This window comes from Anabrus simplex, chromosome 13, assembly GCF_040414725.1.
Source record: "Anabrus simplex isolate iqAnaSimp1 chromosome 13, ASM4041472v1, whole genome shotgun sequence".
Lineage (NCBI taxonomy): Eukaryota > Metazoa > Arthropoda > Insecta > Orthoptera > Tettigoniidae > Anabrus > Anabrus simplex.
Window position 1 is genome coordinate 38,615,077 of NC_090277.1, and position 18,006 is coordinate 38,633,082.

The 18,006-nt window shown below is 36.3% G+C and overlaps 1 protein-coding gene across 1 annotated transcript in view; it reads left to right on the forward strand.

Moving 5' to 3' along the window:
• LOC136884870 (zinc finger protein OZF-like) overlaps nucleotides 1–17,469 on the forward strand; it is a 71,159-nt gene extending 53,690 nt beyond the window's left edge. The window contains exons 4-5 of the mRNA XM_067157164.2: nucleotides 1,246–1,328; nucleotides 15,621–17,469. Coding sequence (XP_067013265.2) covers nucleotides 1,246–1,328; nucleotides 15,621–16,431 — 894 coding nt within the window. The 3' untranslated portion in view covers nucleotides 16,432–17,469. The remainder of the gene's footprint in view (nucleotides 1–1,245; nucleotides 1,329–15,620) is intronic.
• The last annotated feature ends 537 nt before the right edge of the window (nucleotides 17,470–18,006 follow it).

Here is an 18,006-nt window from a genome sequence, read left to right on the forward strand (position 1 = left end):
TTTATTTATTTATTTATTTATTTATTTATTTATTTATTTATTTATTTATTTATTTATTTATTTATTTATTTATTTATTTATTTATTTATTTATTTATTTATTTATTTATTTATTTATTTATTTATTTATTTATTTATTTATTTATTTATTTATTTATTTATTTATTTATTTATTTATTTATTTATTTATTTATTTATTTATTTATTTATTTATTTATTTATTTATTTATTTATTTATTTATTTATTTATTTATTTATTTATTTATTTATTTATTTATTTATTTATTTATTTATTTATTTATTTATTTATTTATTTATTTATTTATTTATTTATTTATTTATTTATTTATTTATTTATTTATTTATTTATTTATTTATTTATTTATTTATTTATTTATTTATTTATTTATTTATTTATTTATTTATTTATTTATTTATTTATTTATTTATTTATTTATTTATTTATTTATTTATTTATTTATTTATTTATTTATTTTCCTTAAATTGTACATGTACACATACACAGAAGTGCCTCCATCCCCACAAGAATGTGTACATATACTCTGCTGAATATTCACAAATATGTAGACAATTTTAAATTTTCATATTTACAAATGTCCCCCCTTTTCTTATGCTACCTTGTCTACTGTTATTATACTACAGTGTGTTCCTTTTCATGGTCTTATCTCTCATATCAGTTGTCTGAAAAGCAGTGGCAAAAGGGACTCTGGGTTAAGATGGAGCAGGTCATTATGGAAGTTAGATTCCAAAAAGGGTAACAAAAAAATGAATGCAATGTAAATTTTAATCTAATAGCAATTGTATAGTATTATTTGAAGTAATTACACATGTTGTATATGAGTTGATTATGTTTGTAAATACAGAAGATGTTGTGAGTAGAATTTTGTAAATAATGTAAGTTTATTAAGGATGAACTGTGTGTTTAATAAGAAAACATTAGTGTAAATTGTATAATACTTTATTTTAGGAAATTATCTTCTTAACATTTAGTGCTTGATATTAATGTATTTTTGTGTACCATTTGCCACCAATGCAGACACCTCTTTTGCATTTAGAGCAATTTCGATTTGATTCTTCCTTTCCTCCTTTCCATTCTTATATTTTTAAAATGGGAGATATACTCTTCTTGTGCCACTATTAAATTTATTTTCTCAGCTGTTTCTTGTTTAGGCCTATATATTTTTATTCCCTTCTTTATTCTACTCTTCTTATTTCTTACTTATAGCTGTCCGAAGATACTAAGGAGGAAATATTCATAGAAGAACATACTGATGATCAGCTGTTGCCATACATCAAAGAAGAAACAAAGTACGTACATTGCAAATCCTGTACAGTATGGAATAGGTTGTACCTATTCACAGTTGTGTTCAGGATTGGTTGGTTTATCTCCAAAATGTAGCCATTTTCATCAGTTTAATCCTTTCTTTACAAGGTTACATTTAACACTAATCATTTAAAATTCTATTGGTTAAAATTATCCAAAATATTCAGGAACTTCAAGATCATATCTAATGTTCTGTCATGTAGTTTTACTGAATAAATGTCTAATAAAGAATTTCTGGTAAAGCTAGATATTTTTGGAGAGTATTTGTTTACAATACATTTAAGCAACCATGAAAAGTGAACAAAGAGGTGACATGTCAAGTCACGTATAGAAAGAAGGGAACAGGGGAATGTGGGTATAAGAGGATAAAGAAAATAGCTAGACATTGTATGTCACTCTCACTGCATCATTTGTTCATCACATTTTATCATCTGAAATGCCGTCTGCAACTATTACCTGCAGATATTCTCAGTAATTCTGTACGTTTGTACCAACAGTGACACACAGAAAAAGCCATGATTGTAGAATATAAACTAAATCTACAAATTCAAAATTGTTCGGTTTAATGTACATTGTAAACAATATAATAATATCAAACTAACATAATTAGGTTCATTAATCAACATTATGATGGCTGAGTTCAATAGTGTGATAACTCAAAAAGTGTACTTTTAAATTATTATTTGTTTTGATTCTTTTCTTTATGATCTTTTCTGTTCTCTTGTGTGTTAAGTCAGATTCCTCCATTTGTGGGTGCAAGGGCAGCTAATTGGTTGTAGGAATAAAACTATCAGTCAGTAGATATCATAGGTTTCAAATAAAACCTACACATTGTTGTAAGCGTAAAAAAAATCTTGTGGTTTTGAATTTGTTTGTTCGAGTGTTGTTGTCATACTTGCTGATTGTCGCCAATTCCCACTGTTCATTTTATTGCTCATTATCAGTCATGTGCTTGTGTTGATTGCAAAAACATTTACACAATTATTATAAACTAATAAAATGGACAGCTGCAAGTGAAGTTTTAAATTTGTGCTGCAGCTTGCCAAAAAAAAATTCTGAATTCTTCAAGTAATTGAATTTGCTATATAGTAAAAGTAGGTAAATAATAATGTAATGATATAATATTATTTCAAAATTGTAATTTTTATCACTGACGTTACAAAGTAGCACAAGTGTATATCCTGTTTTCAAACATTTAATGCAGTAGTGTTTTTTTGAACTGTAGGTGTGCCATTGGACTACTTGCTAATTAATTATTTTCTCTCACACCTTTGTTGGTTACAGTGTGAAATGATCTTTGATAATCACTGGGGAATGATTGTGTAATCACGGATTGGTGCTCTTAACCGAGCCCTTGTATTTGCAGGTCCTGCAATGGCTAGTCATAGCCTAAGGTTTCACTTCAAGCCAGATTAATGAGGAAACTACGAATTCTCAAAGCTTTATTTGATTTTGTGGATGGTTAGAGTCTTTTCGACTGTTATGCGATGTATTGACTTGTTCCTACCGTATGTTCACAACTATTGACAAGAAATATTCATTTCACTCCCAGAACTGCCCAGTACCAGCTTAAATTCTCACTAGTCGGCGCAGAACCATGCACACAACTGAACATCGCCCAATTACGTCTACTCTTCGAGGTTCAGATTCTGCTGTTTCTTTGTAATTCTTGTGAAACAGGACACAATAGGCTACATTAGAGAACAATCTTTTATTATGACCACCATTAAAACTGTTGCTTATGAATACTTTTCACACACAAGATGCATATTTTTTTTGGATGGAGTTTATATTAGCTTTCTTTTTCCTAAACATATCTTGTACAGAAGTACTCTCGAACCAGCAAAGAGACAAGCGTTTTGGTTTCTTTTTCCTTGGTATATAAGGCAGAGGTCAGTCCATTGTCTATATAGCTTAGTTCATTGTATATCACAGATTTTAGATGCTTCTGAAGGATTCAGTCGACCAGATCTTATCTACTGCTTCCCACTTTGTTTTATATCTTACCTCAGGCACTATGTTATCGTGACTCTCATTTCAGCGGTCTACAAATATCATTCAGCAACTTAAATGATTTATGAAATGTCGTAAGATTTGCCATGTCAATTTGGTACTCAATTATATCAGAACAGGTTTAAGATTTACAAAATTACCTAATTGCTTACTTGTGGAAAGACACATATTTCTGAGCTTACCAATTAGTGATGAGATTACCTTCCATTTGTGTAGAGATGCATCGCCCTGATATAAATAATTAGTGATGAAGCTAACCTCCATTTGTGTAGACGCACATGGTCCGGAACTAAGAACTTAGTGATGCAGTTTCCTTCCACGTGTAGTGTGTCGAGTGTCACATGGTGCTGAGCTGACCACTTTGGGCCACTCCTCCATTGTCTTCATATGTATAGACTTGATTGGGATGAAAATAACAAATTGATTATTCTGATCGTTTGCTATCTATGATGGATATAAGCAGATATATGAATTGCAAAATTCCATTCAGGCTAGAATACACTGACGGAATACCGTGTTGTTCGTACTCGTAGAATTTCACCAGATATTCAAACTGTCACTTCCGATTAACAAGATAAGGTCCAGCTCCATGGCTGAATAGTTATCGTGCTGGCCTTTGGTCATGGGGGTCCCATGTTCGATTCCTGGCAGGGTCGGGAATTTTAACCATAAATGGTTAATTCCCCTGACACAGGGACTGGGTGTATGAGTCAAATCAAAAGACCTGCACCTGGCAAGCAAAAGTCCTTGGACACATCCCAGCGCTAAAAGTCATACGCCATTTCATTTCAAAACTGATAATCTTGAAATTTTTATTTTGTTGAGTTATATATTTTCATTTATAACGCATTTATAGGAGTCACTTAAGCATGAAATCCAGAAGGATTCTATCATTCAAACACTACTGTAGATTGTGAAAATAACTCTTTCCAGATATTGGACATAGGTTTTAGGGGAGAGAATTTGAACCTACTCAGCTGAATGTTAGTATGTGTAAAATATCCATTGTATCCAATTTTTATAACAGAATATTCATCAATCTGCTTCTTTAGTGTTAGTCCTGCCTGGTGGCAGGGTCTGGTGTTGTGATTAGTGTCTCCAGTTAGTTCAGTCTTGGACCATGTCTCTATGTAGTCTCACAGCTTTCACGTCATTGTGCACTTTATCTGTCCTATACTGTCTTGTTCGTCACTTGCACCTCTTTTCACCGACTTCCTGTGTATATGCTGACTTTCCCAATATATTGTCCTCTGCACGCAACACCTGCCCAAACCAGCACATCCTCCTTTCCTGAATTTTCTTCTGGATTGGTGCAATGCCAAAATGGTTTCTAATACTGTAACATCATTTGAAATATGATCCAGTCTTGTTATGCCTGTGTATCCACAATGCTTAGTTGGCATTCTACATGTTTAGCTCGCCAGTACTCGTTGCCGTAGAAAACGACAGGACGTATAACCGGTTGGTAGATCTTAGATTTCAGATGGTCTTTCATCTGACGGTCACAAGGGCACGCGTTGTCATTCTCTACTTTTGTCAGGCTTTGAATATCCTTAAGTTTACTTTATCAGTAAGTCGGCCATCATCAGAGATTGTTGAGCCAAGATACTTACATTTCTTTGCTCATGCTATCTTCACCGTAAACATGCATGGTTCCAACTTTTTGATGATGTAATGTCATATATTCTGTCTTCTTTTTGTTGACCCGCAGAACATATTGCGCTAGTCAATTGTTCCAGGCTTCTGTTTTACGCTAGAGATTAAGCTTATTCTCTGCAGCCAAAATGACATCATTTGCATAGAGAAGTGTCCATGGTATTGGACTGTGCAGGTCTGTTGTAATAGAGTCCGTCACAAGAATGAACAGCAGTGTGATAAGGCAGGGCCTTGGTGGACTCCTACAGTTGTGTGGAATTCATTAAATGCTCCTACGGCACCTTGAACATAACTCCTTGGTTCTTCTTAGAGCAATTATACTCTCTCAATAAGGTGCACCGGAATACCCATGTTCTTGTAGCGCTGACTGATTTGGTTATGAGGTACCCGATGGAAGGCCTTTTCAGCGTCCAGAAAGTTGTGATGAAGCCTCTTATTCCTTTCACAGTTTCTCTTAATTAACAGCCCTACAGCATGGGTTGCTGCTGTTGTGCCATAATTTTACACAAATCCAGCTTGTCTTGTTGTAGGTTTGACTAAATTGCTAATCCTATTGTCGAAGATTTGTTCGAAATCTGTCATTGCATGGATCAGAAGTATGATCAGGAGGTAATTAGAAAAATCGGCAGTGCTCACCTTATTTTGGAATGGATACTCCATCGCCAATCTATTGGTTTTAAGCCTTCTTTAATGACTTGGTTGAAAAGCTTGCTTCAGCCACACTGCTGCATCCTCCAATTTAGAGAAACAAAGCCCTGCCGGAAGATAATTGAGACAGATGGTTTCCCTGGTTTCATTTCCTTCAGCATAGCCTGGACTTTGGTGTCGTCAATTTCCTACATTGGACCTTCATTGTGATTGGGATTGGTAGATACGGAAATTCCAAGATTGAAATTTTGTTGAAATAGTTCCGCCAGTGTAGTCACGTATCCCGCCAGTTGAGTAGCAAATCATTTTGTGATGCCTCAATTTGACTAGCCGTTATATTCCGCCCGTTTTTGCATGTATCAGTTTTCACATATAGACCTGCTTACCAGTTTGCATTTGTTAGATCAATGATCTCCTTCACTTAACTAGTAGCTGCTTTATAGGCATTCCAACAAGCAAGAAACTCGTTGTACACCTGTTTCTTTAACCATACTGCATACTTAACATCGTCAGTCTGAAGCCAAATGGCATAGTTAATCCTTCGTTGTCATCACCTGACTTAGTTGTTCCAAGAATGGAGCGTGTGGCATCTTACAGTTTAGTCTGTCAAACTTCAACTATGGTGATTTGTGGCACTGTAACATTTGCAACAACGTTGGCCTCCTTCTTCAGGCACCACCATTTGATCCCATTTGGTCCATTTCCTGCGAAGTCTTGGGCTCTAGTATAATCGATTTTAAATTATTTGATGCGGCACATGAAGTATTTAGTTGTTCTGCCTAAACTACCTATGAGATCTGAAATCCATCCAGTGGACTGGACCTTCTTAAGATGTATTACCTCATTCTGTGCTCGCTAATAGTGCATCTCTGGGCCACGGGCTGTGTTCTAGTCTGTCTGCTCCGCTTATACGCTGCTGCCATCTGGGTATGTGGATTTGAACTTGCCTTTCAATCGTCAACAGGTGTGAGAACTACAAGTATCGAAGTTCAGTTGTTATTATCTGTTGTTGAAGAAAGAAGCATCTTGCCTGATGTTCTGCTGGTGAATATTAAATTGTACGGCAACTAATTGAATACTAGAGGAGATGTTGCTTGGACTGGATCCAGGATAGGAGAATCCCCCGTCCCCCCGGCGATTAGCCCAGAAATGTTTGGTTTGTTTTTCTGATCTTGCGATCTTGTGAGTATTTGTATCTTCTTCTACGGGTCTGAGCTGATTGATGGATACAACAAGAAGATATACTATTGAGGAGCAAATGGAAACAGATTTGGTATAATAACAATGAGAGATGCTTATTTATTTAAATTCCAAGAAATTCATATTTAGCAGAAATTTGCAGAAATTCAGGTCATAATCATTACAGTGTAATCCATTGTTTGTTATGTTGGGGTTTCAAATAAAGTGTAAATGTGTAATACCGTTAGATAATCATCTTGAGGTAATTTGAATGGTTCATAAGGTATATTTAAGCGAATACATATGGTAGGAGCTCCTAAAGACCATTATTTATTAATATGTAATTGTTATAAAACTCTTATCTGGTGATCTAAGTGTATCATTGTTTAACTTATTGGAATTATGACAATTATCTTGTATATCTCACAACCACCATACTCGTGAGTAAGCTGGTAAAGTGGGAACATGTTCTAGTGACTACTCGGATTGTTTTGGGATGCCATTTTCTGTGTGTGTCATGTGTTTCGTTGCTATGTAACCTCGTGTAAACTGTTTGGGGGGGGGTGAAGTCTGTTGAGTTTGAATTTGAGTGACGTTGCTTGTTACTATAACATTTGACATTCGCCTATTGAAATGAGAAGACTTTTTTTTCTTCTGGTGTATGGATGTTTGTTCCGATCGGCACTTATAGACTTTGATTTACCGAGGCTCTAGAAGTATTGATATTTAATCTTGTTTGGGCCTGAATTATTTTCTTGTGGGTGTCTCGGGATTATTCTTGATTATCTTCTGGTTTATTTTTGTGGACATTGTAAGCCGATAGTGTTTCATTGCGTTTTTCATTTACCTACATTCCGAGCTAGTCGTTTCAAAATTGTTTTCTATTTAATATCCTATCAAAAGTTCTCAAGGACAGAGACTGCTGTTAACGTAAATGAATTACCTTAATTACTACTTATAAAAAAAACTTGGTGTGAACTTAAAAAGGGAAGTTTTTATTCACGGTTATTGGTTAATCTCCTTAGTATGTTAGTATAGAAGTTTGTTATATTTCCACCTGTTACTGATCTCTAAAGTTGATATCTTAATTAGTTCAATTAATTTTTTTTCAAAAATGTTAAGCTTTGTTTAATAGTTTCACCTGACCTCTTGTGTCAGTCTTCCATGCATTGCGATGACCTTACTTGGGAACAGAGTTGGTAAGTATTCCTAAATTGTTTTGGTAATTATCGTTGCTTCTGATCCCTGGTCATGCGAACTGCTCTCACTGTCTCTAATTTGTTCGGTGAGAGACTTGGTGACTTTATCCGCAGCTTACAGATGACTGGTCGAAGTTAGATTGCAGTGGTTTCATAAGGAACAACTGTTGTCTCTAGAACATCTTTGAGATTCCTTCCTCTCACAAGGATGTAGTCATTGTGAGTTGGAGGAGGAGGCACTATAGTACGTGACTAGATGAATATCACAATTTTTTAACAGTGTGTTTGCGATGATCATTTTCTGCATAATCAGTAATTCGTTGGCCATCTTCGTTCTTCTGAACATATCTATGTCCGCCATTGAGTCTCTGCTCTTCTTTCCTTCGTCCGACATGTCCATTCATATCACCAGCTATGATAAAATAGTCAGTGGTCTTCTTGTCGGGCAGTGCCAAGAAGGCATCTTTTGTTTCCGTGCTCTGGTCAGTTTTGGAGCATTCCACTGAAAAATTAGAATTTCCCTCTCTCCCCAATGTAAACGAGTTACATCAAGCAATTATCATACTTTCGCACCTCGTGAGACTGAACTGTGAAATTTTGCTTATGTAACAATGCCAACAACCTTAGTTGTTCTTTGGCTTCTGTTGTACATCCCTTAATAACTGCACCCCATTTCGCATGACTTTCCTCCACTCCATAATTTTCCTGCACCTCACAGATGCCTGTATGCCTTCTTCAAGTGCTGTGGGTAATTTTCTTCTTCCTCCAGACATAGTTCTGTGAAGCGATACTGAAAGGGGCACTTGCTTCCTTAGTCGTAACAGCATGTGCGATGGTAAATTTTGCATACTTTTCATGCTGACTTGGCCCTGCCAATGCGCATCCCTTCATGAGAACACCCTAACCTTTGTTCCGATTCCATGAGACATATTTCTGTAATCATGTGGCAGTATTATTTATGGCTGGCTTATCTTGAAACATTTTAGAGCTCATGACAACACGTAGTTACGCTACTCCGGACATGGGGAACAGACGCCTTCTGCAGTTGCTCCTCTAGAGAAGAAATGCTATGCTCGTTTCTGCATTAACTTCCAGAAAGGTAGAGTACGAAGTGCTTCGTACCAAACATCTCAATCTCTGCCAAAGTTGCCATTAAAGAATTTGTGTGTGTTTGGTCCGTGAGAGGTATTATATCTTGCTCAAGTCTGCCGGCAGGCCAATGGGGAACCTGTATCTGTTACCTGGGACGCGCCATGTGTTACTTCAATGTAGCTGGTTCGTGCAGAATATTTATCAGGGCAAAATGAAATACCATTTTACGGAAAAACTAATGATTAACCTGATAAATCACTTGTGACACACATCACATAATTACATAAGAAGAATGGCCACAGACTTTTGCACCTTTTGATTTTTGTGATATGCCACAAATAGTGTATGGCATAAAATCCAGTGTACCGGGCGAGTTGGCCGTGCTCGTAGAGGCGCGCGGCTGTGAGCTTGCATCCGGGAGATAGTAGGTTCGAATCCCACTGTCGGCAGCCCTAAAAATGGTTTTCCGTGGTTTCCCATTTTCACACCAGGCAAATGCTGGGGCTGTACCTTAATTAAGGCCACGGCCGCTTCCTTCCAACTCCTAGGCCTATCCTATCCCATCGTGTCCATAAGACCTATCTGTGTCGGTGCGACGTAAAGCCCCTAGCAAAAAAAAAAAAAAATCCAGTGTTGTACTTTCTGCCCCTGTTGTCTAGTGGTATCAACATCAATGTCTTTTGTGATGGTCAAGAGATTCCTGGAATCTGGAATCAGTGCCACGTCTATTTGGTCACTTATTTTCTCCTATGAGTGCAGCAACAACATGTGGTCAAGCCTCCCACTACTTTGCTTGTGAGGAAGTCATGCATTCGACTGGGCCATGTGAATTCAGTGCATACAGCATGAACTGAGAAGTGCTGCTTCATGTTACAATGTATTTTGGCCTGTGTGATTGACTTTTCCCATGTGCCTGATCTCACCCTTAACCAAGAAATTTGTATTTATCGCTCTTCTATCCTAGAATATGCAGAACCACTCTGCGGTGGGGAGACGGGCACAGACTTGGATGCTATCCAGCGATGTTATCATTCCACTAATCACTTTGTCCGTGATCTTTTAAAATAAAAGGAATCTCATTCTTTCTTTTTCATAGCAGCATTATCTACGATGGTGAAATTCAACATCCTGTCATCTCGAATTTTGGCTCAAACCTTGATTTTCATGCTCCTTCTAGCTGTAGTGTTAAAGGATCACTATTAGAATATTCAAGGACATGGTAGCTTGCATAAGGGTTCATACTGAGGATATCAGAAGATTGTAATTAAACATTACTACCAAAAACGCATGTTCTTTGCTGCCTTTGTAATGTCTATGACAGCAGTATCTGGAGGGGAAAGAAAGCATCAGTGTTAGAGAAAGAGCTGTCATCTGCTTAATATATTCTAGCTTTTGCAGGATTTCATCAGGATTAGTGTTTTCCATGTTGCATACGGCCTCTATGAAAGACAGCAATTCAGACTGATGTAATACAAGGTAGTAAGTATGAACTTCCTTGTGTAAACCTACTGTCTGGTATGTAGTTCTGTTCTGTTTGATTGCATATCAAAGCTATGTAATTGGAAATAACTACACTGTGACTTAATAGAATGCTACACTGATATGACAACAATGTATAAATACAATATGTATGTTTGCATGACACTAAATAACATTCATAAAAGATTAGCCATGGTTCAGCAGATCTTGCTGGCTCTCAGCAAATAATGTCTTCTACTTATTAACATTTAGAACAGATTCTCTCAGACAACCTCACCAACAAAAGGCTTTTAAAAAAATTATTACTTGCCAGCCACAAAGCGCACAGTGGTTGAACAAGATCAAAACTCCAAAGCATATACCGTTCTTTATGTAGGAATACAGAAATATTCAGATTTCAACAGGTAAATGTGTGCTGGATTAAAGAGCTTGTATTTCTCCTTTAGGCTGGACCACTTCTCCTGCATTCTTTAAATGAGGTTGTCTATGAGCTCGTACATTCGTGAATCGTCGGAAGTTTCTTGTGCATGCTATTGTGATTCGAGGTAAAAGACACACCACATCCTTGTAACATTACATAAAATAAACTTCATTATAAAGCCCGTATTGTCGTGAGTATACGTTGAAGGTTGAGTCAAATGTTCCACCTTTACAATACCAAGATTCTTTATTAACTAATTATTTACGTGAATTTTTAAATATATCGGGACATGTTTCGTCTAACTTGTAGACATCATCAGCCGTAAAAACCTTTAAGAAAAAGCTGCAAGGACAAGGACAAAGTAACACATTAAAATAATTTGGGAGATCCAATATGTCATTTAAAATAGTGAAGAATTCAGAACAGTTCTGAGCACAGCACTTGAGAATACCATTGACATTAAAATTAAAATTGTCCACATGGGATGATTCAGTAAAACCTTAACGTTAAAATTCTTCCTTTTTTGTTGTGTGCTGTGTTAACATATAATATTCTGTTATGCCGTGAAGGCTTGATGATGAATTGCACAATGTTCATTCCAGTAGGACAACACGATGTGTAAGAAATCCAGCGAGCGGATGTTAAAGCCGTCTTATTGGTATAATGTTGACATTTCTTGTTGAGAAGTTAGGTGGAATATTTGAACGTGAGAACTTAATGTGGAATGTGCAGTAGAGGGGTCTAGAACAAGAATAATGGCTGTTGTTAGTATTGAAATAGGCAAGTTTTTGTGTCTTGAGATGTAAAGTAAATAAAGAATGAAAAATAATAAGTGCGGCACATCTGATTACTTACGTTCTCGCTTGTCCGACAGCGACTACTTCAGTGTGGATGACTATGGCTGACTAAGAGCGAGTTATGGAGGTCGTGTGTGAAGGGAGTTGGTGTGAGGGGAAAGTAGGGGAAGGTTGGGATTAGTAGGCGGAGAGCTGTCACGTGGATGCTTGTTAGTGGGTTTGTCAAAATAAGAACTATTGAGCAATGCCTCGAAAATTACGTTCGCAGTTTCTGAAATTTCATTCAAATTGTGAATGGGATTGCATTTATGATCTATATTAATATAGATATTTTCCAAAACATTGAGCAAAGTGCTTTTATTATGAAAATAAAGAATTTTAAAGTCCTGTTCTATGGAAGTGAAGGAATGATTAGACTCTGTCATATGAGTGCTCATGGCGGAGTACCTTCTGTGTTTAGCGGCATTGATATGTTCCTTATATCTGACTGAAAAGCCTCTTCTGGTTTGCCCAATGTAGCTCGCGCATCATTGGTTGCATTTTAATTTATATACGCCTGACCTATTATATTTATTCATAGTGTTGTTAACTTTATATTGGTTTTAAAGAGATTATATTATTGTTGACTGTTTTAAAAGCAATATTGATCTTATGCTTCTTGAGGGTGTTGGTGATATCCTAAATCTTACTATTAGTAATAAGTGAAAGTGGCGTATTTGTCTCTTTTTCTTTTTGTTTCTCTAAGCAAAGTTGAACTGGATTTGTTAGTAACTTTATTGATTATCCTGTCAATGAAATGCCTGCTAAAACCATTTTTACGCGCTATTAAGCGGATAAAGTCAAGTTCTTTTTTACGAGTAACATTAGATAAAGGGACGTGAAAAGCTCTGTGGATTAAACTATAGAATGTTGCTCTTTTTTGAGATTCCGGATGCATTGAATCTTGCCGAATAGTATTAATAGTTTGGGTGGGCTTTCTGAATATGGTATAAGAGAATTTGTTAGAGATGTTAATAGTAACATCTAAGAAGTTTAATGAATTATTGACTTCCACTTCGGAAGTAAACTTGATCCATGGATCGACTGCATTCAAATGTTCAAGAACGATATCGCCGTTGGAGACGTTATGATCTATTAAAGTAAATGTATCATCAACAAAGCGTGTCCAGAATATGATTCCTTTAATTTTGTTAATAATTTTGGAATTTTCCAAGTGGTCTAAATAAATTTCTGGCATTATTCCTGAAGCCGGGGAACCCATAGGAAGACTAACCTGCTTATAAATTTTTTCATTAAAAGTGAAATAATTGTTGGAAGTTACAAATTCTAAAATATTTAAAAATTCTTCTATTTCTTGTATGCTTAATTTTCTGTGTTTTAGAAAATTGTCCTTGATGATCTTTGAAGTTTTCTTGACCGGTATATTGGAGTACATGTTTTCTATGTCAAATGAGTACATTTTTTTTGTTGTGGCTGTAATTCTAGGTTTTTTGTCAAATTACAAAATTCTATAGAATTCTTGATGGAGTTGGGATTTTCAAATTTGTAGTATTTCTTCAAGAAGTTATGAACAAATTTGGAAGTTTTGTAGTTAACTATGGGTCTTATGGGAATATCTATTTTGTGGACTTTAGGTAATGCTTTAGCTGTGGGGATACTGGGATTCATATTAATGACTTCTTTGGAATCATGTTCAGTAAGAATGAAGGACGTTTGTTTCAATAATTGTTTTAAGTTCTTTTGAATATTGTTGGTAGGATCTTTTTTTATCAGTTTAAAAGAATTATCGGAGAGGAAGGTTTCAGTTTTTTGCACGTAAGTTTCTTTGTTCATAATAACTGTGGCATTGCCTTTGTCCGCTTTCGAGACTATATAATTTCCATCTATTTTGGAAAGACCTCCTGTATTTACAGGCTGCCGCTAAGAACAAGGTAAAACATATCAATTTTATGTACATATGTATTAATCAAAAGAACATTCAAAATTAGCTGTAGAGGTGGTGCCTCATAATCTTGTTGGAGGCTCGGAGGACGAGGGTCGCAATTTCCGGGATGAGCTTCATTGGGAGTTGGAAGCGCTTCCATGTGGCGACGAAGTGACGAGGTATGGTACCGCGAGCTCCGACCATTATCCCTATTATTTCAATTTCCTGAAGGTGGTATTTAGATTTGTAGTAAGGGATAGTTGGTTTGTATTTGTTAATCTTCTTTTTTAAAGAGTCTATGGCTTTTTTGGGAAATAAAGGAGCTGTAGATTTGTTGACTTTAATTAAATTAGAAAGTTTTTTTACGAATATTGAGTCTAATTTCTGTTTGGCTGTCAATTGGTAGTTTTTGTATGGCGTTTTCAGTTTCAGCAGTGATAGCAATGGCACCTTTCAATTTAAAGGCAATAGGCCAATTGAATTTAGGGCCCTTCTCTAAATTTTCGATATCCGAAGCGCTAAGTTGGATATCAGAAAGATTTATAACCGGGGCATGGAACTTCACGTCTCCCGAGTCGGATTTGTTGATGTGCCTATTGTATGGAAGGAAGTTTTTATTGTGACTATTATTACGCAAGAGTGTGTTGTATTTGTTGTCTAAAGTGGCCTGTTTTTTGACAATTACATTCTCTATCTTCGTAAGAGCAAATTTCTGAAAAGAATCCCATTCTACAGGGGTTAGGGAGGACGAAGCAAACAGATGTGCTTCATATAACTTTGTGTTAAGTAAAGATCTTTTCCTGTGTAGAAACTTAATTTCATTTCTAATCCATAATGAATTAGACCTAGACTGGGTTTTTTTGTGCTAATAAGAAATGTTCTTATTTTGATTGAACTTCAAGAAATTTGGAATGAGTCCATTATGTAAACATTTCTTCTAGAAGGCAATGTCCTTGCATATTTTTGATAGCTTGATCTTAAAATTCAAGTAGGTATTAGCTTTGTTTGCCTGGTTGGCATAATCATTACATAAAATAAACTTCATTATAAAGCCCGTATTGTCGTAAGTATGCGTTAAAGGTTGAGTCAAATGTTCCACCTTTACAATACCAAGATTCTTTATTAACTAATTATTTACATGAATTTTTAAGTATATCCGGACATGTTTCGTCTAACTTGTAGACATCATCAGCCGTAAAAACCTTTAAGAAAAAGCTGCAAGGACAAGGACAAAGTAACACATTAAAATAATTTGGGAGACCCAATATGTCATTTAAAATAGTGAAGAATTCAGAACAGTTCTGAGCACAGCACTTGAGAATACCGTTGACATTAAAATTAAAATTGTCCACATGGGATGATTCAGTAAAAACTTTGCGTTAAAATTCTTCCTTTTTTTGTGTGTGCTGTGTTAACATAATAATATTCTGTTATGCCGTGAAGGCTTGATGATGAATTGCACAATGTTCATTCCAGTAGGACAACACGATGTGTAAGAAATCCAGCGAGCGGATGTTAAAGCCGTCTTATTGGTATAATGTATAAGGTTTTTACGAAACATGTCCCGATATATTTAAAAATTCATGTAAATAATTAGTTAATAAAGAATCTTGGTATTGTAAAGGTGGAACATTTGACTCAACCTTCAACGTATACTTGTATCAGTCGAGAGCTTTTGAAATATAAGACTACGCTCTGAATTTGTCCTCAGATGATGTTTACCTTCAGGAATGTGTTGTTCATGAGTAACGAGCTCTGTGGATGAGATATCAGTTAGTGGAATGTACAGTAGCAATTCCCTTGTGTGAGAGTTGCAGTGGTGTTTGCTGTTGAACTATTGATAACATGGTTTTAATTTCTTGCTGTAGATCGAGACCGGAGAAGAGCAACACAGATCATCAACCTCTGGGTAGCGGAGCACCTTGCTTTATATGTAGTGTGTGTAGTAAACTCCTGGGTGGGATGTTGGACTTCTTGCAACATCTGAAGAGACACGTTGATGATTGTCCCTTCAACTGCGATCACTGTGGAAAGCTCATTAGCACCGCAAGCAACTTGTGGGAACACCTAAGTATCCACCCTCTCCTAGTGTGCGAAGTTTGTCATAAAAGCTTTACAAGCAGGATAATGCTAACAGAACACAAACGCTTACATTCGGTAGATAAGCCAAATTGCTGCAATGTCTGTGGCAAATCATTCATTCAGAGCGCCAGCCTAGAATATCACATGCGGACCCACAAAGGGGAGAAGCCTTACTGTTGTAATGTATGTAGCAAGTCTTTCATCAGCAAATCTCACCTGACACGTCATCTGCTATCTCACACAGGAAAAAAGCCTTATTTCTGCAATGACTGTGGCAAATCCTTCATGCAGAAAACAAGCCTAGCATATCACATGCGGACCCACACAGGAGAGAAGCCGTACTACTGCAATGTGTGTACCAGCTCTTTCAATAGGAAATCTTACTTAACACGTCACATGCTAGCTCACACTGAGGCAAAGCCACACCAATGCAATGTCTGTAGCAATTCCTTCAAGCGGAAAGAAAGCCTCACACGTCACAAGCGTACTCACACATTAGAGAAGCCGTATTGTTGCAACGTTTGTGATAAATCCTTCAGCCAGAGTTCCCATTGTGCACTTCACATGCGGACACACACGGGCACCAAGCCTTTATAGTGCAATTTCTGTAATAAGCGATTCAGATAGGTAGATAGATAGATAAAGCCTTTATTTACTGTGGCGAAGTTAGGGCTCTTGGCCCTTTCCTACACTTAACCACACACATATTGTTATTATTCCATAATCGTATTAAACCAATATTTAAGTTATTGTGCAATAATATATCATTTTCACACACAATCACTCGTTCCACTCATACAGGTACTGCACCTTGCTGGAAGCACTTAACGAGGAACTGCTGGTAAGAGGTTTTAAATATACTTTTTGATACAGCATCCTTGATGTCTTTGGGAAGTGCATTCTACCATCCCGAAGTGGTGATAGTAAATGATCGATGGTATGTGGTTGTTCGGTGGATACGTATTTCTAGGAGGGACACTGAGCGAGTATCATGAGGATGTAAAGAACCAAGGTGACGAAAATTGCTGGAGAGATAAGCAGGGATGTCTTCTGAAAGTACCTGGTACACAACAGTATTTGCATGTAGTTTACGCCTGTCATCTAGTCGTAACCAAGATAATTGTTTATAGTAGGGAAGAACTCGAGCGTCATACCGTAAATCCATAGCATATCTAAGACAAGCATTTTGAGTGCGTTGTAGTTTCAAGCTTAATTCTTTTGTTGTATCCGTAAGAATTACATCACAGTAGTCAAAAATGGGAAATAATAATGACCGAACAAGTTGAATTTTCAGTGATCGAGGGAATACATTTCTGAAACGTTTTAAGGGGTCCGAGCCACAATAAACTTTTTTGCAGATATTCTTAACTTGCGCTGTCCAGTTTAGAGTTTCCCTTATAATAACACCAAGGTTAGAAACTGATTCACTATAAGGTATAACAGTATTATTTAAAGTTACGGGAGGAATGCAATTTTGTTTTAAATTGTGAAGATTCTTTGATGTACTGATGATAATCTCTTGCATTTTATGGGGGTTTTAAGGTTGTTTTTAATTGCATAGCTATTAATTTGTTCAAGGTCAGCATTTACATTACATATTGCTTGTTGTATATTATTAGCTCCAGTGTCGTAATAAATTTGCAGATCATCAGCATAAAGATGGTACTTGCAGTGCTCAATTGTTCTGGTGATATCATTTATATATAAAGTGAATAGGATAGGACCTAGGACTGACCCCTGTGGAACACCAATATTTTTTGTTAGCCACGTTGATTTATTATTATTTGCAACCACACACTGCCGGCGGTTTGTGAGGTAAGAATAGAAAAATTCCAGCACATTCTGGCTAAAGTTTAAGGACTGTAATTTAAAAGAAGCAACCTAGGATCGACAGTATCAAATGTGCTACTGAAATCTAAAATAGTAAGTATTGTCACCTGTTTGTTGTCCATTGCATATCTAATGTCATCTGTCACTTTCAGCAGAGCTGTCATGGTACTATGTTTTTTCTTAAAGCCTGATTGGTAAGAGTTGAGTAAAGCATATTTATGTAAGTACGTAAGGATTTGTTCATGTACCAGGCGTTCCAGCACTTTGGGAGAGGGTGGTAGGATAGAAACTGGTTGGTAATCTGAAGGAATACTGGGTCCATCCTTTTTTGGGATTGGGATG